Source organism: Lodderomyces elongisporus, chromosome 1 (assembly GCF_030384665.1).
Source record: "Lodderomyces elongisporus chromosome 1, complete sequence".
Taxonomy (NCBI): Eukaryota; Fungi; Ascomycota; class Pichiomycetes; order Serinales; family Debaryomycetaceae; genus Lodderomyces; species Lodderomyces elongisporus.
The window spans coordinates 968,116-993,480 of record NC_083673.1 but is presented as its reverse complement, the minus strand read 5'-3'; the positions used below and the strand labels follow the sequence as shown (position 1 = coordinate 993,480).

At 36.0% G+C, this 25,365-nt stretch overlaps 9 protein-coding genes across 9 annotated transcripts; 5 read left to right on the top strand and 4 right to left on the bottom strand. All coding sequences in view use genetic code 12, as the record gives it.

Annotated features, from left to right (window-relative positions):
• Window positions 1–488: 488 nt before the first annotated feature.
• Window positions 489–1,823, top strand: PVL30_000356 (uncharacterized protein; the record flags this gene model as incomplete). Its single annotated transcript, XM_001527794.1, has 1 exon — window positions 489–1,823. The coding sequence occupies one exon, from the start codon at window positions 489–491 to the stop codon at window positions 1,821–1,823; it is 1,335 nt and encodes a 444-aa protein (XP_001527844.2).
• A 1,405-nt stretch (window positions 1,824–3,228) lies between these two features.
• On the top strand, window positions 3,229–5,733 carry FRE8 (putative ferric reductase transmembrane component 8; the record flags this gene model as incomplete). The annotated part of the gene is made up of 1 exon (XM_001527793.2): window positions 3,229–5,733. The coding sequence occupies one exon, from the start codon at window positions 3,229–3,231 to the stop codon at window positions 5,731–5,733; it is 2,505 nt and encodes an 834-aa protein (XP_001527843.2).
• Window positions 5,734–6,191: 458 nt separating this feature from the next.
• PVL30_000354 (uncharacterized protein) lies at window positions 6,192–6,542 on the bottom strand (the record flags this gene model as incomplete). The annotated part of the gene is made up of 1 exon (XM_001527792.2): window positions 6,192–6,542. The coding sequence occupies one exon, from the start codon at window positions 6,540–6,542 to the stop codon at window positions 6,192–6,194; it is 351 nt and encodes a 116-aa protein (XP_001527842.2).
• Window positions 6,543–8,006: 1,464 nt separating this feature from the next.
• On the top strand, window positions 8,007–9,128 carry SHY1 (surf-like protein; the record flags this gene model as incomplete). Its single annotated transcript, XM_001527791.2, has 1 exon — window positions 8,007–9,128. The coding sequence occupies one exon, from the start codon at window positions 8,007–8,009 to the stop codon at window positions 9,126–9,128; it is 1,122 nt and encodes a 373-aa protein (XP_001527841.2).
• A 161-nt stretch (window positions 9,129–9,289) lies between these two features.
• Window positions 9,290–10,363, bottom strand: GET2 (GET complex subunit get2; the record flags this gene model as incomplete). The annotated part of the gene is made up of 1 exon (XM_001527790.2): window positions 9,290–10,363. One exon carries the CDS (start codon window positions 10,361–10,363, stop codon window positions 9,290–9,292), a length of 1,074 nt encoding a protein of 357 aa, XP_001527840.2.
• Window positions 10,364–11,091: 728 nt separating this feature from the next.
• On the bottom strand, window positions 11,092–11,931 carry DAM1 (DASH complex subunit dam1; the record flags this gene model as incomplete). Its single annotated transcript, XM_001527789.2, has 1 exon — window positions 11,092–11,931. The coding sequence occupies one exon, from the start codon at window positions 11,929–11,931 to the stop codon at window positions 11,092–11,094; it is 840 nt and encodes a 279-aa protein (XP_001527839.2).
• A 594-nt stretch (window positions 11,932–12,525) lies between these two features.
• Window positions 12,526–14,367, bottom strand: SAC1 (Phosphoinositide phosphatase sac1; the record flags this gene model as incomplete). Its single annotated transcript, XM_001527788.2, has 1 exon — window positions 12,526–14,367. The coding sequence occupies one exon, from the start codon at window positions 14,365–14,367 to the stop codon at window positions 12,526–12,528; it is 1,842 nt and encodes a 613-aa protein (XP_001527838.1).
• Window positions 14,368–17,736: 3,369 nt separating this feature from the next.
• Window positions 17,737–19,434, top strand: GAD1 (glutamate decarboxylase gad1; the record flags this gene model as incomplete). The annotated part of the gene is made up of 1 exon (XM_001527787.2): window positions 17,737–19,434. One exon carries the CDS (start codon window positions 17,737–17,739, stop codon window positions 19,432–19,434), a length of 1,698 nt encoding a protein of 565 aa, XP_001527837.2.
• A 1,438-nt stretch (window positions 19,435–20,872) lies between these two features.
• Window positions 20,873–21,670, top strand: PVL30_000348 (uncharacterized protein; the record flags this gene model as incomplete). The annotated part of the gene is made up of 1 exon (XM_001527786.2): window positions 20,873–21,670. The coding sequence occupies one exon, from the start codon at window positions 20,873–20,875 to the stop codon at window positions 21,668–21,670; it is 798 nt and encodes a 265-aa protein (XP_001527836.2).
• Window positions 21,671–25,365: the final 3,695 nt, after the last annotated feature.

Here is a 25,365-nt window from a genome sequence, read left to right as displayed (position 1 = left end):
GATGTGGATGTGTGTGTGGATATGTATTGCCCGTGTGAGTCAAATATGTATGAAGAAGTTCTTATTACTCGTTCTTTATGCAATAACAAGAACGGCCATCAATAGCACTTTATAAATACATCTGTATTTAACTAATTGTAGTAACTTTAAACCATTGATAATGTAAATACATGTTGTTCATTAATTCTTTTTCAACCATAAAATCTTTGACAGTACTGTTGCAATGGTTTAGATTTTATTGCCGCCAGCGCGAGACAAAACAAAGAAACAAAATAAGAGAAGAGAGCAAGAAAAAAAAAAATGAGATTGCAAAACTAGCTAATATTGTTGAATTTTATCACAGAAATCGAAAAACACTGGTGACATTACTTTAAGCCAGAAAGAATCATTGCTCATTTAAAAGAAGAAAGTTGCAAAAACAAGCAAAGAAAGAAAGAAGAGAACAGAAAAGAGAACAGAAAAGAGAAAAGAAAAGAAAAAGAAGTAATATGTCTGTGGATGATTTATACGTTGAAGATACTTCGAAACAGAAACTCAAAAGACACAAATTTTCGTCAGAGCCAGCTTCAACTTCGCCAGTATCCTCATCTAAAACAACTACTTTGGGATCAACTTCAGAATCAACCTCAGTCTCAGCTGAGGCAGTAACTTCAAAGGAGGAGGCCTACCATCCAACTACTGTGTCTCTCAAAATAGAAGAAGTCACTGATGATCCGGATGAGCTCATTGACCTCAGGGGCGAGGGACGGTACTTTGGTGTGAGTGACCCGAAGAAAGAAGGTCCCATCTGTGATAATTGCCATAAGCGGGGTCACAAACGTGCCAACTGTAAAGTTGTTATTTGTCACAAATGTGGTAAAGTTGGCGATCATTATGAAACGCATTGTCCTACGACCTTGATATGTTTGAGGTGTGGTGAAAAGGGACATTATGTACTGGAGTGTAAGAGTAAGACTAGGAAACGACAATATTGTCGTACCTGTGATACTTTTCAACATGGTGATGAAAACTGTCCCACCATTTGGAGGTCTTATATCACAAATCCACAGTCTAGGGCTATGGATGAACAAGGGGAGAGTTCTGTATTGCCTGTAATTTGTTGCTACAATTGCGGATCAAAAGTACATTACGGAGATGAGTGCCCCGAGCCTAGATCGTCAAGGGTGCCAAATTTGGGCTCAGCATTTAGTGGAAACAATCTACCTAAACGATTGAGACCTTTGTATTTCTTGGGTTTGAAAAGAGATAGTGGCTACGATGAGTACGATCCGCTGAGAAGTAGACATGATTATGGCACCTATGATTCGTATGAAGCACATAAAAGGCCAAGTAGGGGATTCTATTCTTCAAATGGTGGAAACCTGAGCAGAACAAGTGGTATGAACCTTGGTGGCCACAGCATTAATCAAGCTCCTTCACATCATAGCTCGGGATATTACAGCAACAGCAATAACAACAATAGAAATTTCAGACCTAATGGTCCTTCTTCAGTTAGACGCAACCCTGACTCTTTACCAACGCGTCCCCGTACTTCTGGTGGAGTTGAGAATAGGAACTTTGGAGGTAATTATGCAAGAGATTACAACAGTACGGACGATCGACGGTCTGGCAGTCTGTTTCTGAATGGAAGTCATAGTTTCAAGGGCACGAATCTGTTACCAAAAGGGCCAACACGGTCCGGCACGATTAAAGGGAAAAAAGATATACTGCTGCTGTTGTTGCTGCTGCTGCTGGGAACAATTTCCAAACCTACAAGGTCTGGGTTGATTGAGGGTAGTAAGAATAAGTCAAAGAAAAATAAAGTAGTGTTTCCAAGATACTAAGAGATTGAAAAAAAAGAAAGAAAGAAAAATAGAAAGAGAAAAGAAAACAAAAAAAGAGAGACACGATCGCCAATTCAACTTTTTTAAATTTTATAGATAGATAGTCTGCATTGCCTAGTATTCATTCTGTACTAATACTCAAAATAGGTCATCACCAACAATTTAATATTTTTTTTGTGTGTAAATAAATGTGTTTATACTATTTTCTCTTATATCATCAAAGACAAGTACTCACAGTCACTTCAGCAAGATCTTTTTACTTTTGGTTTTCTTTTGGTTTTCATTTCTCCTTTCCCTCCCATCCTCGTGCACTCACTTTTCTAAGCCTTGTTTTCAAGTAAGTGTAAAACGCTAGTGAGTCCGTAATGAATTTCGTGATGTATGATTCTAAAGAATTCGTCATTCGGAATGAAATGAAATGAAATGAAATAATGAGATTGTTTAGTACTGCATATGGCAAAAGTTATCTATTTGATCAGTAAGCCATAGAAGCAATACACACAGTGCAGCAAAACAAAGCACAGCACAGCACGGTGCATTATATTAGAAGCCACAACAATAGAGAGTGACCTAGAACTGATGAAATTGTTAGTTGCTAAATCATATTGTTTTTTGTTGTTGTATTTTTTTTTTTTACTTTCCGCTGCTTTTGCCGAAATAAGACTTTGTAGTCAAATCTTCAAGAATTCACCAGATTATGGTATAATTTTTTTTATCCTTTTCTTTTTTTTTGGCCTTAATGTCCGGATCGAGAAACGGAAGCAAATGGTAGTGAAAAAAAAAGCAAAAGAATTATAGCGAGCGTGTCTGAGTGTCTGCGTGTCTGCAAAAGAGAGAGCAAAGGCAGCGGCGCTAAGAATTGAAAATATTACAAACCGTTGCCAATTGATTACATTTGTGCCTTCTCCTCACCTGGCAACTTCAAAATAAACAACAAAAAGTATAAAATTGAAGGGAAGAAAGATAAAGACAAGGACAAAGGAAGGAAACACAGACAAAGACAAAGCCAAAGCCAAATATATTCAGAGTCAACCGCAACTTCAAGCTACAATAAAAAATATTAGCACGTCCAGCATCTTTCATAACTAAACACATTACCCTTAGTTCTGGTGAAACCAAGCCACATGAGCACTGTTTTTCGAAAGATCAAGCTGTGTCTTTTAAATCTTTCAAACACTTTTTCACAAACTTTTTTCAAAAACTTTTTTAAATAGTATTCATACTATCAAGTTGTTTCTTGATTAACTAGCAACCATCTACCTAGTTATTACTTTTAAAGAAAAAAACTTCCATTTGTTTTTATATTAAAGTGACATCTTTTTTTTTTACATATTTCAACTTGAGAGGAAATTTCATACAATTTAGCATCAACCTCCCTTCTTTCATTATTTAATTCACCATCGAAATGTTCAATGAAACTCTTCCGGAGTCATGGACACACTATTTCCATTTCCCCAAGGGCAAGACTAAAGAGTACAGTGAACTACGCAACTATACTACTTACAAATACGGTATAATAACTACAGTATTACTTTGCTTTATTATTCTTTTCATACCCATTTATCACTATATCATCCTACACAATTATAGACTTAAATTCCACTTTCTAAAAAGGTTTTATACTAGACTCAATCATTACATCAAACATGACCACAAACCAAACTGTGCACAAGCCACATTTCGAGATAGATTCAACTCTCGAGCAGCGCAAGCGGTCAAATCGTTTGCATTCTATATTCTTTTGCATCTTTCGACAATAACGCAATTGATATTCTGGACAGCTTTTTTGTCGACAATGTCCCTTGTTGATATATATCATGGAGATCTCATCTTTTTAGCCAAGAGGTTGGGCAGAGTTGCCGCGAATTGCATGCCTACAGTCTTATTTTTGACATTGAGACCGTCTCCATTGCCCAATATCTTGTATCTCACGTTGATTCCAATCCATAAATGGCTAAGTCGATTGATTGTTTTGCAAAGCGTTTTGCACACCCTAATATATTTGGCTTATTTTGACTTCTCGCATACCTGGCAAAAAACGTGGAAGAAAGAAAACGTTTACGGGTGGGTTGCTTTATTGGGTTTTCTCGTGATTGTGGTCACGTCACTTTCAAGTTTTAGACGGCGATGGTACAAGATATTTTACATAATGCATTATTCGTGGACATGGATCATCGTTGCTTGCTTACAAATTCACGTGCGACCACAACCCTTCACATTCTACACTTTGGCCAATATCGCCATACTTGTGGGGCAAATTGCATATAGATGGCACCTCACACGTGTCTCGGTTCGTGGCGAAGTCAAAGTAATTGATGTGTCGCCAAACTTATCATTGGTAGAATTCCCCAATAGTCTCATCTCCAAACAGGCAACTGCTCCAGGCGCCCATATTCGATTAACTAATTATAGTTCAAGTTGGATTGTTAGGGTTTTTAAACAAATTATTCCAAATTATCATCCGTATACTTTAGTCTCCTTACCGCAGGATCGGTATCAGAGGCTCATCATTAGAAAGAGTAATTTCCAATTATTTGATGGGCATAAATACCTCATCACTGGAAGTTACGACCCACATTTGTTATTCATCAATTACAAATTATCCAACTCGATTGCGTCGGTAGCAACATCCAACAACTATACTAATAATCATAACAACAAGAATACATCAAAGAAAAACAAGTGGATGCTTTCCAAATTGCATGTTGATGCCAAAAGGATCTTGATTGTTGTTGGTGGGTCTGCTATATCATTTGCATTACCAATATTGCGAGCAATGAATTATCATGGTGTTCCTACAAAAGTTGTTTGGGTTATCAAAGATTTCAGAGACATTCTTGTACTTAATTACTTTGATGGGTTTATCCACGGTGAAGATTTTGAAATATTTGTCACTGGCTCTAATACATTGGATGAAAAGTCAATAACTTTGAAAAATTGCAAGTCCAACCTTAGCAAACGCTCAATTGGTGCATTGTCTGCTCACTATGATTTGGAAAATGAAAGAATCCCGCTTTTGGGTTCTAATGAACAAATAACCAGTTTGAACCAGGAAAATCAGGTCGAGGATGTTGATGTGGGTATCAACTCTGATGAAGAGGCTGATGCCATTGATGATGGCGATTCTGTTGCTTTTACTGATGCTGATTGCACTCATCACACTACGCACATGGGAATACAAACTTCAACACCCCGAAACAGGTGCCCTGACAACTCGGCTGTTTTATTTGATGATATAGATGATGTCTTGGAAAATGATGTATCCCAATTATTAGATAATCGATCTTTGAACTTTGGCTACGGCAGTAGCGGTAGCATCGGTAGTGGCAGTAATAACAACAGCAATGTTAATAATAATCATAACTATGCATATTATGACGAATTCGAAGTCACCAATGATACAATCAATCAACTTCCAAATGCACCACAATCACCACAACAAGATTCACATCTGCATTTGCATACACGCGCTTCTTCGCCTTTACAAGCAAGCTCACCAGCTGTTTCATCTGCACACGTTTCTCGTAGACCGTCCATGAATGAACCATTTATTCCCATATACTCAAGGTCTTCTCCGGCCCAAAGCATTTCCTGGATCTCACAATTTACTTCTCTTACTAGAAAACTCAATATCCAGCACAAGATCTATAAAGGGCGTCCCAAGTTGAATTATAGGTACTACAATTGGTGTATCAATGAAGGATTTACCCAATGTTCTGGGCCCACTTTGGATGAACATAATAATCTTGTATGTTGTCAAGACCTACCAAGAAACAAAGTCGTCGAGGAAGATTTAAATGCCGAAAAAATTTGGGTAATAGGAGCTGGACCAAAACAATTGGTGGAAAACGTTAAGCTTTGGTCGAGTGAAAATGGATTAAAGTTTCATGAAGAAGCATTTTATTCATGATTTTATTCATGATTTTATTCATGATTTTATTCATGATTTTATTGTTTTTGGAGCGAAGAAAGGCCGGAAGAGGGAAAGGGAGGGGGAAGTTTGAGGTGGTTAACGGTTTGCATTTATTTATTTTTTTTTGTCTTCCAAATTATTCCATGCTAGAGTTTTATGTCTATATGTTAGTTTTTTCTTTTTATCTTTATATTTGCATTTACACTTATAATGTATTTACGCTTATGTGTATCTATATATTGTATTTACATTTATGTACATATTGTATTGATTTGCGTCCTCTTTTTTTTTTTTTAATTCATTCAATTTAGTGATTGAAATATGTCACATGGTCGATATATGATTGACATATAATCAACATATGCATGCGTCATTCGATTGTCCTCTTATTATAATCAATTTTAACAAATGGAAGCTCACGCATAAAGCAAAAGCTTTGCAATACGTAGATCATCCTACTTCTTTCTTACTGAGTTCATCTCATCTTCGAAGTAACGACTTCGTTTGATTTCATCCTCAATAGCAGCTTGTTTGCTAATATTCATCTTTGCTGTATCCGTAGCAAACGTCACCCCAACAATGTTCCAACAAACAACCCACCATATCTTGTAAGTATTTCTGAAATATGCTGCATTTTTTCCGTGGTTATATTTATAGGACAATGCATAACCGGTCAATAAAGCAACCAATGTGCCTTGTAACATCCCCTTGAAGCCCGCTTGGTATAGTTGGTTTTGGAATCGTTGTTGTCTTTGCTGCTTGGTCTCGCTGAGAAGATCTTCACTTTGTGGCTCTGAAGTGGTCATTACATATAGTGAAAAACAATGGAAAGTAATCGGGGAAAAAAAAAATTTGGGAAAACAAAAAGAGGAGTGTGCTGAACTTGGGTGTATTTATTTCTTGGTCTTATTTGATTTTGTAAATTGGGTGATTCGGACCTTGCAAAATATGTAGAAATATAGAACCAACCGATAATTTGGGAAACGCAGATAGAAAGATAAATAAAAACTGATGGTGGTTTAATAGAAAACCTAAATGAATCAAATTACAAGTGTTTGATAAAAGAAAGATGGAACTTAATCACTGATGTAGAAACTATTTGAACTTTTTGCTTTAAAATATATATATATATATATATATATATATTATTAGATTGCTCGTGTGATATGCTTAATTGGATTCTGAAAAGCAAATAAAAATAAAAAAAGAGAGAGAGAGAGAGAAAGAGAGAGAAATAAAGGTGTGGTTCATTATTGATGGTTGTGGTGCATCATAGTGCATGGCTCTTTAGTCGGGCTATATAAAAGACTGGAGCAAAGAACGCTAAATGTCGGATCTACTTGTCCTGGGATGACCGACACAGCTGGTGCTACCACGAATACCGCTTTGGGAAATTGGTAAAGGAAAAAATAATCAAATGAATCTTTACAATTAAATTTGAATTTGAATTTGAATTTGGATTTGAATTTGGATTTGAATTTGGATTTGAATTTGGATTTGAATTTGGATTTGAATTTTCCCATGACAAAGAAAATTTTTACTTTCCTTTTGTTTTATTTTGGAAAGGGGTATCCTGGAAAAGAGGGAATTGCTATTGTTAAAAGAAGTGTCGAACTTTTTCTTTTTTTTTTTTTTCGATGTCTTGTTGACTGTCATTTAAAAGGTTTACTAGATTTGAATTTGGTAAGCTTTAGAGTTTTGGCACAATTTGCATATTTTTGAAGACAAAAACTTTTGGTGTAAGAAAATGTTTGCTTCTCTACGGAGGTACACATGTAATAAGTGAGATTCGTTGATGCAACATTTCATACGTTGTTTTTTGCTTACAACTACATTGATGCAAAAAAGAAAAAAAAGAAATAAAGAAAAGATAGGACAGGACAACGTTTAGACTAAATGTTTGAATCTTCAAGTCATAAAGATGTAAAGATACTGCTCTCTGGATAGAAATGGAAACGATTTTGTAACTTGTGTCTGTCCAGTACACAATTGTTAGTAAATAGGTAGCGCGACCTCATTTACTACTACTAGCCAATTTGTAGTTGCACTAACATTCCAAGAAGATACTCAGACATATCAAAAGGGACAGAATTCTGCTGTATTTTTATTTTATTTTTTTTATGCCTTTTTTACATTCTTTCTTACATTTTTTCATTTTTAATTTTATATAAAACACAAGCAAAACAAAAACGAAATAATTTCAATTTGAAGTAAATAGCAAATATCTATTTCCTTTTTTAAAATAACGATTTTTTGAAATTATCAACAGAATGTTCAGCTTGTCTACTACTGTGACGGGGCAAATGCTACGGATGCGTTTTGGCTCTTTACTTCGATGCTCACGTCGTACAGTAAAAACCTCACCCACTGATTGGGAACCAGTCACATCAGTTCCTGGTAATCTACGCACGATTGCACACCAAGCCAAGATGCCGTTTATTAGAAAAGCTTTACTACTGTTAATGCTTGCAATGCCTATAGTATCGTTTTGTTTGGGGTGCTGGCAGGTTAAGCGATTGAAATGGAAGACAGATCTTATTGCCAAGTGCGAGAATAATCTTGCTGCACCGGTCATTGAGAAAATACCACCAAATCTTGATGTTGATGTCATCAGTAAGGAGTTTGAATATAGAAGATTTAAATGCAAGGGACATTTTGATTATGATCAAGAAATGTTCTTGGGACCGAGATTGAAGGACGGTGTCGTGGGATACCTTGTGGTCACCCCGTTTATTCGTTCAGATGGCGGCGAGCCCATATTGATTGAAAGAGGGTGGATTCACAAGGATAAAGTTGTTCCAGGTACAAGATCCAAGGGCTACTTGTCACACTTGGCGTTCCCACAAGGCGAGATAGAAATCGAGGCTTTGTTCAGAAATATGCCTGAAAAATCAAAAATGCAATTCGACCATGAACCCGGCATGAAATTGTTCAACGTGATTGACGTACCCGCCATGGCGAAGCAAAGTGGGTCATTGCCAGTGTATTGTCAGATGATCTATGATTTAAATGACCATTTAGAGTATAAGAAGGGGAATGAAAATGGTACTAATAATGGTGATGGAAAACCACACTCAAAGTTTTGGAACGCGCTATTTTCTTCAGGCAAATCTGAATCTGTTCGAGACCAAGAATTTATTGCCCAGCATCAAGCTGACCACGATGAAACTTTTCAATACCAAGAGTTTCAATTTATACAGGAGGGTGTACCCATTGCTGCCAGACCTACAATCAAACTTTCAAATAATCATTTACAATACCTCATAACGTGGTTTGGGGTCTCAGCAGCAAGTACAGGATTGTTTTTGTGGTACTTGTGGAGAAGCAAAAACTATCAAAGTGCAGAAAAGATGATCGCCAAAAAGAGGCAAGAGATGAAGAAATTTTACTAACTCCACTTTTCCATATGGTTTACTTTTATTCCTTTTTACTAATATTTCATTTTTCTTTTTTTTTTCTTTCTTTTTTTTTTTATATATGTTCGTTTTGTAAATAGCCATTATAATATATATTGTATCCTTGATACTATATGGGTTTATTTATGTATATATTTTCAATTTGAAAAACTGAGTAATCCAAACATCACAACGACAAGTGACAAATCTCCCACGAAAATGCCCAATAGTTCCTTGTATCCTAATAATGTAGCCACCAAGGGTTCGTATCTCAGTAATTGTGGTACAAACATCGATAAGGTGCTGATTCCTTTCAAGATAAAACTCTTTTGGTTAGATGCATGGAATAATCCCAATTTTGTAAACAACAAGTAATAAGTTGCAATGATCACGACTTCAATTGAAGTGAAAATAGTCATAAATCCCAGCAATGGATATACTTCACTCAAGTCACGTACATATGCATGGTTTGATGCCGTGAATGATGGTATGGTGATAAAATGGTAGGCAAAATTGAAAATCGTGGCTAAAATTCTCACCACAAGGAATCTGAATTGCCATAATTGCTCTTGATATGTGTGGTATTTGGCCAAATCTGCTTGGTATTTCATCATCTCGGGACTGATGGATTCTGGAGGTGGTGAGTTTGGGGAGCCGGAAAACATGCTGTCGAAACCACCAAGGCCACCGTTGTTATCTCCGCCACCCATTGAATTGAACATTTTTAACATCTCGGCCATAGGATTGTTTTCACCATTGTTATCATTGTCGCAATTGTGTTGACTTTGTTGTTGCATAATCTTTTGGAACATCTCATCGAGATTGGGCTGCGAAGGATTATTACTGTCAAGACCGCTCAAGTTACCAAGTGCCAGAACACCACTATTATTCACGGCAACATCAGAAATATCTTGAATTTCTGGATCATCAAAGTCTGATATAGCAGATGAGACACCAGTACTAGTTGGTGTCGCTTTTGCTGCAGAAGGAGATACAGATGTAGCATTTGTGCTTGAATCTGTAACAGTGGCAGTATCAGTAGACTTTGTAGCTTTGTTTTCAAGAGCGGACGTGACAGCAGGAGGAGAGACGCTTTTGACAGATGAGCCTTGGCTCAAAATGGTGTTTAATCGATCACTGGCTTTGCCCTGTGCCATCTTGGCCAATCTTCTTTCTCTGAGTAATTTCCTCTTTTCAGCCTCCGTCAATTGCTTATCTGTTGTCTCGGACATCGTGCGGGTGCGTGTGTGTGTGTGTGTGTTTGTAATTGTAATTCCTTGCTATGTGAGTAATCTGAAATGTTCCTTCTTAATTGATGGGCTCAAGGCTGTACACGGGGGGGGGGGGGGGGGGGCGAAATAAGATTGAATACTGAGGCGTAAGGCATAGTGTTGTTGTTGTTTTTTTTTGTTTTCTAATTTTGTTTTATGAAAAACGAAAATTGGTGACTTGCGAGAGTATTCTTGTTACTTGTGTTGTGTACCGTAGAATGAAAGTTCCGCACAAAAACATAAAAAATCAGAAATCAGAAATCAGAAATCAGAAAACAAATGGAAACTCGTATTATAGAAAATATTTCACTTTATTAATACCCCAAACTGCAATTGATCCTTCTTATGAATTTGGAAGCTTCTAACAGTAACGAAAACCGTGCCATTTGCCACACCAGTAAATCCCTTGATGATGGTAATGGTCTTGATATTGTTAGCTCACTACCCAGAAATGATCACGAAAGACGGAGGCGCACAAGAATAATGAATTCGATCGATAATCTCGACTATTTGTTGATAATAGCTACAAGAGAAAAGAAAACAATTGAGCAAGTGAAATATGAGTTAAAGCTAAAACTAATACATGGTGATTAAGAGAAGGAAAGAAAAAGGAGGAAAGCAATTAAATAAGAAAACAAGATGAATATTTGTTTAGAAGGAAATAACAGGACAATGTCATTTTTTTTTTCCTAGCGAAATGGCGGTCGTTGTGAACTTTTCATAGGTCTTCTTGATGACGGTGGTGCCATTGCACTCCTTTTGGAAATCGGGTTCAAGTTGGTGCCACTACCACCGGTAACGATGTTATTATTGTTGTTAATCTGGTCATAAAGTCCCTTCATATAACGCGGAGGCTGGTTCAAATTTGGCCCTGTCTTTGGTGCTTCTCTTGTTGCTCCAATACTTCTTGCAATTGTAGGTTGAGGTATCCGCGATACTCGTCGAAAATCACCTTGGTTAGAAGCTGGCTTAGATACACGATAAGTAGTGTTTTCCTTGATGTTATTTGTTTGACCCCGTGCTCTTTTTGCAACGTCTGTTTTTGCTTGATTTTGTTTTGACTCTTGGGCCAATCTTGCTTTAAGATCTTGGTTCATTCGTTCTGCCTCGTCCAATCTTCTTTTTAATTCCATTACCTCGTCTTTCCTCTTTTTGTCGGCCTCAATTCTTGCCCACTCGTCTCTACTGGGCACAGATGCAAAATCCACACACCACATGGTAATTGAGAGTCCATAAAGAAAACTCGCAAATGATTCATTAAACAGTGACGATATCGCAGAATGAATTTGTTGGAGGTCGCGCATGTTGAGGTCTAGTTCCTCCATTGAATCAGCTATAGCTTTAAACTTTTCAACCATAAATGGTGAGTCCATGGGTAAATTGTTGGCATCAACGGGGTAATGGAAAGGTGACTGCGGGGTGAATTGTTGTTGATTCTGTTGTTGTGCTACACCAGAAGAGCGCCGAGAGTGTCGACGACTATGACGACGTGTATCTGTGCCAGGTGTTGTGGGTCGTGATGAAGACATTTGTGGTGGAAGGGAGAGCACGGGTGGCAAAGTTGGGACAGTCAATAATATTGACAATTTCAATCAAAAATATGTACTCTAACAAATTACGGTTGTAAAAAAAGAAAAAAAGAAGTGGATCGTTAATTCTTTTGTTTTTTGTTTTGTTTTGTTTTTTTAATTTTGTTTTATTTTATTTTATTTTATTTTGGTTGTTTTGTTTTTTCTTCATGTAAATTTTTCCTCTCTATGCGCGTCACTTTTATCAAATCCTTTAATAGAAATCTATTCAAAAGAAAAGAAAAAAAGAAAAATAGAAAAATAGAAAAAAATTGATTCGAGTGAATCATACTTTAAACAAACAAAAACCAAATGTATTATAACGAAATGAGCTTAAACCTCGAATGAGTAAAAAAAATGTATGCAACAAAAAGAACGGCACTTTGTATTATCCCTTTAGTGAACTAGAATATAACTTAAGCTAGATACCAGAACCTTTTTCTCTTTATCTTTTTTTTTTCTCCTTTTGTATGTTTCTTTTTCCACTTTTCCATTATTTATTGTATACAATATATCTTATTAATTTACAATAGTCGGATGATCTCTCCCCCTCCATCAATTCTTCTTCTTACTAATTCCTTTGAAATGTTCGGTTTTGTCATACTTGATACCAACAAACTTACCAGTACCGTCGTATACTTCCTCTTTCTTCAAGTAATCCAATGGAACTAATTTCGGCCAATCGACAAATTGGAACCCATTCTTGAAAATATATTGTAAACTTCTGATATTGAAAAAAAGTACCAACCCAATCAAGAACAAATTTTTAAAACTAAATAGCGAGCCCCGTGGTGAGTAAAGTATTGCAAGGAGGATCAAAAGTGAAGTTCCCATCAAATACGGCAATAATTGAAATATGGGTGCTTTTCTATCAATGAATGGTGATTTAACTGAATCTTGGAAAGGCTTGAACTTACCAAGAAACAAGTCATAAGAGTCTTGTCTGCTTCCATCGGCCAAATTGTTCTTATAGTAACGAGTGACAGAGTTGCAGAAATCATCAAATGCACCTTTATACGTTCTCTTGCCCAACCTAGTGAAATCAGTCTTTAACGCACCGGTACCAGAGTAGGCACAACTTACTGCATCTGCATTATCTGCCCAAAAGTTTTGGAAAAACAAATTGAATTTGGGATCAATTGCTTCAAATGGTTTACCATTGTAAATATAGCCCTGTTTCACCAATTGTGTTTGCAAAAACCAGCGACCAATTGTACCTTGAACAACATTGGTTCTATCCAAGCAATCCATACAATTTGTTCTAACAATCTTGTTTTGTAAACTAATAATTTGCTTTGTAGCAAGATCGATTTCAAAGTAATTATCAGAGGTATAGCCCAAGTTGGTCAAGCGTTCCAACAAGAGCCCAATTTTGTAAAATTTCATTCCTTTGCACTCGTGATGAAAATCGAAATAGATGTAATTAACGTGTTGGCGCAATTTCTCTGGTAAATTCTCCACTGCTTGTTCATAAGCATCCTTAACCGGCTTTTCATAACCCTTTTGGTTGACCAAATTGACAAGATAGTTGTCTCCATAAAGGGCAACTTGTTGGGCAAAGTGCCTTTCAGTTGCTTCTCTTGATGATTGAGAGCTTATTTCCAAATTTGGCTTGTACTTCAAGTTGTTCACTTCAGCCCAATAAACGGGTACAGAGCCTCTTGTTTGCAAAATTGAAAAGACGTGGTTTTCTTCTGAGGTGAATATCTGTTCAGTCTCGTTAAAGTTGGCAACATTTCCGTCAATGTCAATACCACGACGGAAATATCTGGTGCCTGCCCTCGAAGTTGAACGACGAGTTAACAAGGCAAATTGCAAGGACTTGCCATTAAACTTGGTCGAGTGTGATTTAAAGTAACCGTAAATAATTGGCGTGGTAAATTCAAACCCCAAGTCCACGTGGGCAATTGGTTCAGACAAGTATTTGTTCCACCAAAACCTGTCGTCAATTTTAGGGTGTTGATTAGTGAATTGTTTTTGTAATGAGTTGGTCAAGTCATATCTATTATGGATTGAGTAAAACAACGTGGCATTGCGCAACTGTTTATTCAAAAGTTCCAAATATTGCTTTTCTTCCGTGCTGGCACTAGTGTTGGAGAGTTGATTATGGCCCACAGCATAGATTCTGTATCCATCAATGGATGCAATGTCATTACCCAAGACTGAACCTGTAACGGAATGCTTGGTACCAACAATGACATATGCTCCAAGTTTCAATCGAATAAGACCTATAATGCATGAAATGACTTCTGGTTTAGTTTCTTGTGTATACCCAGCAGGGTAAGAGCTTGAGACTTCAATGGTGTTGCCATTATTTGCAATCAAGAGATATTTATTTGTGAGATTATTGTGGAAAATATGAGAGCCATCGCTTGTAGCCGAATGAGTCAATACCATTTTTTTCTTCAATCTTTTTGTTTTTTTTAATTGATTCTAGTTTATTTTGGACTAATGAAAAATGATTTTTTACTGGTGAATGTTATTATTGTGTGATTGTGTTGGTTGGTCTATATATAAATAAATACCAGTGGGGGTGGGCAAGGTGGAAAGAGGGTGGTGAAAAGTGGAAAGTGGAAAGTGGAAAATGTAGATTGTAAATGGATTAATGTGAAAATAAAGAAAATATCAAATTTATAATGGTATTGGTTGTAGTAGTTGATGGTTGACGATCCAGACACAATTTACCCAATTTGGTGTTGTTTTATTATTAATATTTTTTATTTATTATTATTATTATTTTTTTTTCTCTTTGATTCTGTTGATTTTTTTGCTTTCCTGGAAAATTAATCAACGTTTATAACAACGTTCGAATGTGGAAAAATAAATTGAATAATGAAATTAATAGAGAGTGAGTGAGTGAGTGAGTGAGCGAGTGTGAGAAAGAGAATTAGAGAAGAAGTGAACAATAGAAAGGGAAACAGAGATAGTATATACTTAACCATGGTAAATACAATATTAGTAAATTAGGACGATTGACACCGTTGTTGTTGAGAACAATGAATACTCTCTTAGTGACTTGGCCAATTTTATTGTAAAATAAAAGACAACTTGGAGATGAATGAACAAGCTTGTTGATATGCTTGTTGATACCAAATTTACCAAAAACAAATGTCGGAAATAGTCAAAGCTAAAGTGTTTTATTCACAGGGATAATAAAGATAAATTGCACGTGAAAAATAGAAGGAAAGAATTGACGAATTGCTCTGCATTTTTTTTCCTTCCTCTTTTCTTTCTCTTCTGTTTTTGGTTCCTTTTTTTTTTTTTTTTTGCAACCGATGCTGAGTGATTAATAGATATCGTTGAAATCTAGAGTTGTTCTCTACTTTGGTCTCTCAAGCTGAACTAATACAAGTTGGTGTATATATTTGCACACATTTCCCAATACTGTCTCACTGAATTTGGTTGGCATGGTGTAGAAAAGAAGTATGGAGACGGGAGAGACAAACAAAAAAAGGGCAAGAGACGCCAGCAAGTATTGTGCATTGAAGACTCCTTTATATTCTTTTTAATTTATCATTTAAAGAGTTGCAATTTGTTAAGAGTGTTTTGTTTTTTTTGGTTCCCAATGTCAAAACTTTCACTTTATCAATATTGTATATCGACAAAAATGGTGGCAACTAGAGCTCAAGTAATAGTATCTACATATACATATATATATGTGTGTGTAAGTGTCTGTAAGTGTGTGATTCAAAGAATCAAGTAAAGGATTAACTTATATGAGCAATAAAATAGGCAAGTAGAAAACAAGAATATCAATCGATTATTGACACTGGCACCAAATACGAGTTGAATATCAGGCAACAATACCATTTCACTGCAAACAGAAAATGACTGAAAACTATACAGTTTATCAGGTAGATTTAAAACATTTATATGTGATTAATTTTTCACTTTTTATAAAAACCATTTTGTGTGGATAGGTTGCATATGATACTCTTGCAATGCAAATAGTAGGACGGCCAACTAGCTGACTTTTTTGAGACTTCTTTGAGACATCTTTGAGACTACTCTGTACTTTCTGTTACTTTCTTTTAGGATTCTGTTGGTTGAAAACTGTTCACCTTGCCTTTCCATTGACGCTTGGCAAAACAATTAAGGTTTGCAATTCTATAGGTATTCTTGGAGGGGAGGAGCGGAGGGGGGGGGGTCATCTTTCTTATCTTCAGTGGTTCATTGAATCATAGTCAAATGTAAATTCAACAAAAGTTTTAATATGATAGTCACGTGATTACATTTGCCCTTCCTATTTCCTTTCTCCATGCTTCCTTCATCTCTTTCTGCCTATCCATTTTCTTTCTCTCTTTCTTTTTTTGTTTCCTTCTTTTATTTCGGAAGGAGGAACGGACAAAGGAAGTGTTGTTTTTTTTACTTTTATACAATGCTTATGAGTTACACGTTTTTCTTTTTGTAGTTGGAGCAATCATCAATAGTTTTTGCCAAATACTTGTATTTGTGCTTATATAATTAGTTTCAGGGTGTGTATCACCCCCACATGTCTCTACTTGGAGAGATGTGTGTAGGGCTCAATGCCACAAAACCAACAAAACTTCCTCTTGTCAACCAAGAGGACAATATTCTTTACAGCCGATAGTTTTTAGAGCAAAGAAACAAGGAAAGAAAGAAAGAAAGAAAGAAAGACGGGAACATAAAAGAAACAAAGGAAGATCAAAATTGAAAGTGAGCTACCAAAAGGTCTGTAACCAAGATTGACCATTGATAGTTTCGATTTGTGTCGTTATGTCCGAATATTTTTTCAGTATTTAATTCACAAACACTTCCACAGATATATTATACATTTAAAGCCTCGTCTCATTAGTGAATCCATTACATCATTTTTGTCGATTGTGTAGCAACTAAAGTAAATAAACACGGTGGATCTTTCATTTCATGAATTAGTAGTCATATCAGGATCATACTACATTAGCAAAAACAACGCAAGTTGAATGTAAATTTTTTTTTTATGGCAATACCCAAAGAGAAAACAAAGGGGTGTTCTTCTTTTTGAAAATAAAGATGAAATCTTAGACATGGGACCAGATACATTGTAAAGCAAATCAAAATATGCGAAAAAAAGAAAACAGAGGAAGTGAAGTAATGTAAAGTGAAGAAAACAGAGAGTAAATTTTGTGCACATAAAATGTTGTTCTATTCGAAAGGAGGGTAAAATGTGCATCTTGCATTTTGCATTTTGGCATTTGGCATTTTGCTATTTGGCGTATAAGGTTTTGCATTCAATATTTCATATAAATTTTATATTGGATAGGGGAGGAGGAGGAGGAAAAGGAGAGAGTACTAAGGTGGCTTTGTACAATAATAGAATAAGTGAAAAGTCGCACAATACCACCTGAATAGCAAGCTTCGGGGATAGCAGCAGCAGCAGCGGTGGTAGTACTAGTAGTAGTAGTAGTAGTAGTATTAGCAGTAGTAAAAATAGAACACACTAGACCTTTTCCATTGAGTTTTCCAATGACAATGTAAAAGAAATATATTTGTGTGTGAGGGTTAGATGGAGGGGTGGAGAATTAGGAAATGTAGGAAAAGTAGGGAAGAAAAAGGATGGACGAACCAGACAATATCGTTATATATAAACAGCAATTACAATCCACAATTTCCTTCTATTTTTTCAGTTTCCTTTACAATAATTTTTTTTTACCTTTTTTCTAATTTCTTAATTTCTTAATTTTTTAATTTTTGTTCGATTCAACATATACAATAAACAAACTGTCCCTAAACTTAACTTAAACTATACTAATCAATTACTTCACAATGGTTTTGAGCAAGCATATTAATTCCTTAGAATTGGAATCAACTATTTTGAAAAACTTACCAAAGGCCAGATTGGATAATTTGGAATACATTGACCAATACGATTCACAACGTTTGATTCCTCGTTTTGAAATTCCGTTCAAGTCTTCGGATGGTAGTTTGATTCACAAGTATTTAAATCAGGAATTGACGCTTGATGGTAATCCAACATTGAATCTTGCCTCATTTGTCAATACCTGGGTTGACCCAACACAAATTGAGATTGCAGTGGAGAATTTGACCAAGAATCTTGCTGATAATGATGAATACCCTTCATTGATTGATATCCAGGCCAGATGCATCACCATGTTGAGCAATTTATGGCATGCTCCCAGCAGGAAAGATGAGGCAGGAAACAAGATTGTGGACTCCATTGGAACTGCTACAACTGGGTCATCTGAAGCCATTATGTTGGCTGGGTTGGCATTGAAGAAGAGATGGCAAGAAAAAAGACTAGCTGAAGGTAAGGATATTAGTAAACCTAATATCTTGATGGCTACTTGTGCTCAAGTTGCATTGGAGAAATTTGCTGTTTATTTCGATGTCGAGAATAGATTGATTCCCATTTCACCCGAATCAGGTCATGTAATCGATACCAGCAAGATTCGGGAGAATATAGATGAGAATACCATTGGTATTTTTGTCATTCTTGGATCAACATTTACTGGTGCGTTTGAGCCAGTGGAGGAGATTGCGCAACTCTTGGATGAGCATGAGAAGGAGACTGGGTTGGACATTAGAATCCATGTTGATGGTGCAAGTGGTGGATTTGTTGCGCCATTTGCATTCCCCAATTTGAAGTGGGATTTCAGTATTGATAGAGTTGATTCGATTAATACTTCGGGCCACAAGTTTGGTATGACTTCGGTTGGTTTGGGTTGGGTTATATGGAAACATGCCGATTTATTGCCCAAGCAATTGAAGTTCAATTTGGACTATTTGGGTGGTGTAGAGGAGACTTTTGGCTTGAATTTCTCAAGACCGGGTTTCCCAGTGATTATGCAGTACTACAACTTTTTGACCTTGGGTAAAGAAGGGTATGCTGCTGTATTTGATGGATGTATGTCGAATGCTAGATTGTTGTCTGATTACTTGTCTGAGTCCAAATACTTTGAAGTAGTTTCCAACATTCACAAGAGGCTAGATGAAGCTGGTCAAAAGAAGGCATATACAAAGGAATCGCACCACCAATTGTCTGATATATGGACTATTAACCAACAATTTGAGCCTGGTTTGCCTGTTGTTGCATTTAGGTTCAGTAAAGAGTTTAGAGATAAGTACCCTGAAGTTCCTCAAGAGTTGTTTTCAACCTTGTTGCGTAAGCATGGCTACATTGTTCCAAACTACCATTTGCCACCAACCGAAAATGATGTTGAGATTTTGCGAGTTGTTGTGCGTAACTCAATGAGTTTGTCGCTTATGTCCAAGCTTGTGAGTGATTGTACAAAGTCTGCTGAGTTGTTGGTTAAAGCAGCGGAATTTGTGAGAAACTATGACCATACAAAGGCGGACAAGACACTGGAGCAAAGAACCGAGTCGATCCATGAGTTGTTGTTGACCATTGCTTCTGGTGGTACTGCGCAAGTAAAGAAGGAGCAACACGAAAAGACTGGTCATGAATCAGGTAAACACAAGACATCATACCGTGGAACATGTTAAACTGATATAGAAGGTAGCTTTTTCTTATTTATTATTTTTTTTTTTGAGGAGCTGGCTTTTTTACATATACTTGAATAATTTAAGTTAGAGAGATTTGGGTGAAGAAAAGAGAACTTTTTATTTTGTTATTTCTATTTCTTTTTTTTCTTTTTTGTAATATGTGTTGAACCAAAGGGTTTACCTGTAGAGAAGTAGAAAAGGATATGAAGATGTGAGGTTGAAGAAGAACAAGGTGGAAGAATGTATTTAATACTATCCTCTGTCTAAGTAATTCTCTTACTCTATTTTTTTATGACACAAAGTCTGTAAAGGGGAAAAAATTCCGAAACACGGGGCGGGGGAGAGGGGTGGGAGAAAGCAAAAGCATGCGAAAGAAGAAGGAAAGAAAGAAGGAAAAAAATGTGCAACTGTGTACGAGGAAAGAAGAAGAAAGAAGAATAATGGAGAATGGAGAATGGAGAATGGAGAATGGAGAATAAATGGCGAAATGAATAGAGAAATGGTGAGAGTTGTATGAGACCAGTGTTCCTTGCAACTGGAGCAATCTCAGTCAAGGACTACTTCACTCCTCCTTCCCCAATTCCTTCCATTCCATCCCCCCCCCCCCAAAAAAAAAAGAAACCTATCAAAAAATTATATAGTCATCCCTATTAATTGATCTATAAAAGTACGAGCATGGTGGCTAAAAGACAATGTGTGGGTTTGCTAAATTACAAATACAAATACAAATACAAATATATGGTGGTTATATATAAATGTAGCTGTGTACTATCATTTACACAGTTTCAGAGATTGTCCAACGTCTCTTCAACCTTATGATTGCTATTTCACATTTTCTTTTTTTTTTTTTTAATTTAATTTTATTTAATTTTGCCAAATCTTTGCCTTCCCTCTTCTTCTTCTTCTTCTTCTTTTAGTTCCACCTCTTTTTCAAAAGCCCATTCACAATTTAACTCTCTCCGTCTCTCTCACCCGCAAGCTTTACACTTTTTGATTTTATCACTCCATTTCTTATGCGTGTGTTGTGTTTAGTATAGGCATATAGAAATTAGATACATAGATATATTATATTATTGGTGTAAGTCACCTCTATTTTCTTACCTTGAACCTTCCCCTCCTTCTCCCCCCCCCCCCCTTTCCGTTGCAATACACTATTATCATCATCCTTAATAATTTAGTATAAAACCCATCTACAATCTCACAGTTTCTATAATTTTCCCTTTTCCTTTTTTCCTTTTTTCCTTTTTTCTTGTCTCTCTTTCCTTTCTTCTTTTTCCTCTTGATTCTCAAATATCATTTGATTAAGCAGAAAACTGATTAAACATACCATTTCTCAACACTCACTCCACCTCCCTTCCAATCACATACACTTCAAAAACGAATATTTTCTGTTTTTTTATTCAAAAGAGTACATTCAGCTACATAAAAAAAACAAACAATGCCTACAGCTACTACTGAGCAATTGAATGCATACAAGTTCACGTCAGTGATTACTTTACTTCTTTCCATCTATGGAAGCTTGACATACACTGGTATCCCAGAGGGTCACATTTCATTTACTCCATACACCTCCTCAGATTTCCTTCTTTTCATCTACTGGGGTGTTTTGTACTTGTGGCAAATTGTCTACATTGTACAAATTTTCTTCCCTGACGAATACAGAATCTCCATCATTTCTGTTGTCGGGTGGCATTTCCCAATCTTTAATGTCCTTACTTATATTTGGGCAGAGTTTTTCTCATCGGGCCACTTTTTCCTTTCTGAAATCACCTTGATTTTGAACTTTTTCAACATCTTGGTCTTGTACTTTGCACACAAGACCTTTAGCTTGAGACCATTGGGCAACTGGCTATTGATCCACGTCCCCATTGTAGCATTGCCAATGGCATGGTTGCTCAATGCAATCTTTTGGAATGGTGCTGTTTGGTTGCATATCCACAAGACTTGGGGCAGAATCTTGGCCAATGTGTTTATCTGGAACTTTTTGCTTGTGCCAGGCTTTTTCTTGTTGGTGTTTAACGATTGGGCCACTGGATTGGGTTTCTCCTACTTGTTGTTTGCTTTGGCTATTGGACAATTGGAGAATAAGGTGTTTGCCTTGCAATGGATCTTTGCCTTTACTATTGCCGGTATCTTGTTGGTCTGGAGTGTTGTTGCGGCAATTGTAGGTGGCATTAGACTGACTGCCGGTGAAAATGCACCATTATTGGTTGTCGAAGAAGAACAAACGGCATAAAGCAAAAAAGCGAAAACAAAACAAAACAAAACAAAATAAAATAATGGGGAGCTAGAAAAGATGGATGAAAGAGAATATATAGTAAAGAATTATTATGAAGGTGGATTATTAAAGACAAGGTGTGATGTTGAAAAGATTACAATGAAACTGGTTGTGTTTATAGTTTTAACTTTAAGACTTTTGAACTATCTGAATTTATCAAAGTATATGCGTAATTTCCCACCTGAAAAGAAAGAAAGAAAAAAAAAATGGAAGGAAAGATTGTTTTTTTTTTCAATGTCGATTCAGCTTTGTAACATACTCGAGCTTGCTAAAGTAAGCAATGACATCTGGCTTCACTGTTGGAACCACTTTTGGAACCACTATAGGTTCAAAAGTATAACAGACATGACTTTCATCAATTTGTTGAAAAAAAAATAAAGAGAAAAGAGAAAAATTGTAGTGTTTTACTTGATGTTTTCCTCTTTACCCCTAATTTATTTGAGAAAATTGCAGTACCAGGCTCATTGTGGTTTTGTAGCATCTTGCAGTTGAATTTTGTACTTGCATTTTGATAAAATGTTTATAATCGACATGCTTATCAAGTATTGTATTTCTCAAATTTTTTTTCTTTTTAGAATTGGTTTCTCTTTTCTTAGATCCATACAGGTTTTAGAAACATGTTTAAGTCCAGCTAAATCGAAATCAATTTTATAAAGAAATCCATCATTTGTCTTCTACTGGCATCGGTTTCAACTTTTTTAAATATTCTTGTCTCACCAACTCAGGGTGTTCATTTCTGATAACTGCATTATGCAATAGCAAATGTTTATGATGTGCTAGGGAAGCAAAAGTGTCATTGTATATTGTAGTTTGGAACTCTTTGCTTGTGGTATCTGAGTTGCCTATTCCATCGTATTTTGATTTGAGGAGCGCATATTGATGCTTTTCCCTAATCTTGTCTGCCATGTGAGAGAAGCAAAGAGGATAATGATAAGTGCAAAAAGTGTGGTGCGGTGTAGTGTGGTGTGCTAGTGTGTTTTTTTTCAAAAGTAGTTTTATCCCTGACTTTTTTGAAAATCAAGCAAAAGTTTTAGTTTGTGGAGGGGAAGGTTGATGCTATAATTGTTTGACAAGTGTGGAATTTGTATTTGCAAGTGAGATGTGAACTTTAAACTTTCAATAGAGGGAAAATTCAAATCATAAAGATTTATATTATCACGTGATGTCAAATTAGTTATTTATTTTTTTTTCAACGATACCCACTTTTAATCTGCAATTAGAGACTCTTGTAACTTTGAAATAAAGAAATTTAAAAAAGGTTGAAGATATAAAAGTATGCATCCACTTACCCAATGTTCCAATTACTTTTTTGTTAGAGTCATGAATTCTTCAAACAATTGTCTAGTTTTAGAAGCAAATGGATATAGATGTGGGGTTGGGAAGGACAAAGTGAAGGAACTTGCACCCCTCCAAGTTGCTAATTCAAGTTGCAAGATTATTTGAAACCTGCTCTTGTCAAACAATAATTGGTCCACACATTGTCCATTATTCAAAACGGACAATCAAACACTGAAACATTTATATATGTAAAAAGAATTAAACAAAACAAAACAAAACAAAACAAAACAAAACAAAACAAAACAAAACAAAAAGACTGACCAACTCTTTATCTATATCAGAGACTGCTACATATGTTCTGAGCCTTTTTTGTGCTTCCGATATTGTAGTCCTTTGTTCGTTTGTAATGCAACGTTGTCGTTGATGAATTCTTTTTTCATTTTTTATTTTTTATTTTTTGGAATATTATTTGTTTTTGCGTTACTTCATTTCCTTTTGCCAACTCCATCTTGTGGCTTGTTGTGTATTTTGAGTTACAAAACAAAGTTGATGAATCTGCTAACATTATCGATGGAGGGGAGGGGGGGAATTCTACCATTGTACTCTTGAGATGTTACGAATTTTAAAGAAAAGTAAATAAAATTAAAAAAAAGATAAAGAAGAGGGACAAGGAAAGGATTAGCTGAAATCATTATCCAGTACAAGATTTTAAGTAGATATAGTTATTCAAAGGCAAAATTAACAACTTAAAGCAGACGGCAATGGAGGGGGTGCTAGTAACTGTCATGTGGTGACGTATTTGGAAGACTAACTAGTGGACAAAAAGGGTGTTAGGGTTATGAACATCTTTCAAGTTTTTCAATCTTTTTCAATAAAGTTGAAAATATACAGTCTTGGTCTAAAGGAGGAAAAGTGGAGTTAAAAAATGAGGGGGAAAAGAAAAGTGTGCAATGGTTGGTGTCATACGAAAAGCAATGGCATTCTATAGTGCTTCTTACCAAGCTTACCATGATTACTGCTATTGTTCAGTAATACAATTACAAATATTTGTGTATAAATTTAATTTTTTTTTTTTTGATTTTTAATCTGTTTCTGTTTTTAGTTTTAGTATTGTTAATTATTTTTTATTGGCTACTGTTGGTGGAATCCAAGATGGTTGTGGGTTTATAGCGGAATTGTGGGACGATAGATGAAGTTATTTCTATTTTTTGTTTTTGTTTTGTTTTGTTTTTTGTTTTCTTTTCTTTTCAGTTGTAATTGGAGTTTCAAGTGGATGCTGGATGACAGAGTGGCATCTAGCAAGTGACAAGAGATACGTATGGTTTAGGTAATGGCTGGTGTCAAAGTCAGACCAAGCCCTGAAAATGTAAATTTCAAGGCTACTTATATCCTCCGATAACCGAAAATACAGTTATAAAAGTGTAATGCAGTGTAGTGCAATATTTTATAATGCATCCCCCGTTTCTAATCAGTAAGACTGTATACTGAAACAATAGAGTAAGTAAATTGAAAATAAATTGTACGATGAATTATAAATTGAAAAAAAGAGAGAGAATGGGTAGGTCTAAAAGGTGTAGAAGGTGTAGGTGTAGGTATAAGTATACGATGAGTAGGAGGTGTATAGCCATAGATAACAAAAATTGAAATTTCCATTTGCAAATAAAACTTTTTCTGCTGCTGCTGTTGTTGGATATTTTATATATATATATATATTTGGAGGAAGGGGTGGAGGGGGGGAGGCTTTGTACCAACCATATCAAATCATTAATCTCACCAAACCAATACAACAAGCAGCCCACTCCATCCGTGCACCTTTCATCACCTCCAATATTATAATTTCATCTAGACTGAGGAAGTACCCCATATATCAAATCATCTGTAAAACACTAGTTATTTATTGTTTGAACCAACCCCTTGTTTGTTTTATTTTTGTTTTATTATTTAATTTATTGTCAGAGATAAGTAGTGTTCGGTATGCTTATGTCTGAACAGTAATAGTGATATTACTTAGTTTTGTGTGTGAACTAAAGATATAACATTAGAACGTTATTATACTGAGAGTTAGTTGATCTAAAGCTATCTACTCTAAAGTTGTCCTCTAGAAGTATATATCGAGGAGGTCTATCTAACTGGGATCTTGGTGGCTATTTAAGCTCTTCTCAACAACCTCAGAAGACGTAGCACAATGTCTATCTCGGGAAAGTACCGGCTCTCTAATTGGCTAGCGTATATGCAGATCGCTAGTCTGATGCCCAGAGGCGGATAAACTCGGGATGACAAGATGGTACGGTCCTTCAGGTGTTCTACAAGAGGTTAGTAAAGGAGCTACCTATGGGTTGGTAGCGAGCTTAATCACCTCGTAGATGCCCTGTATG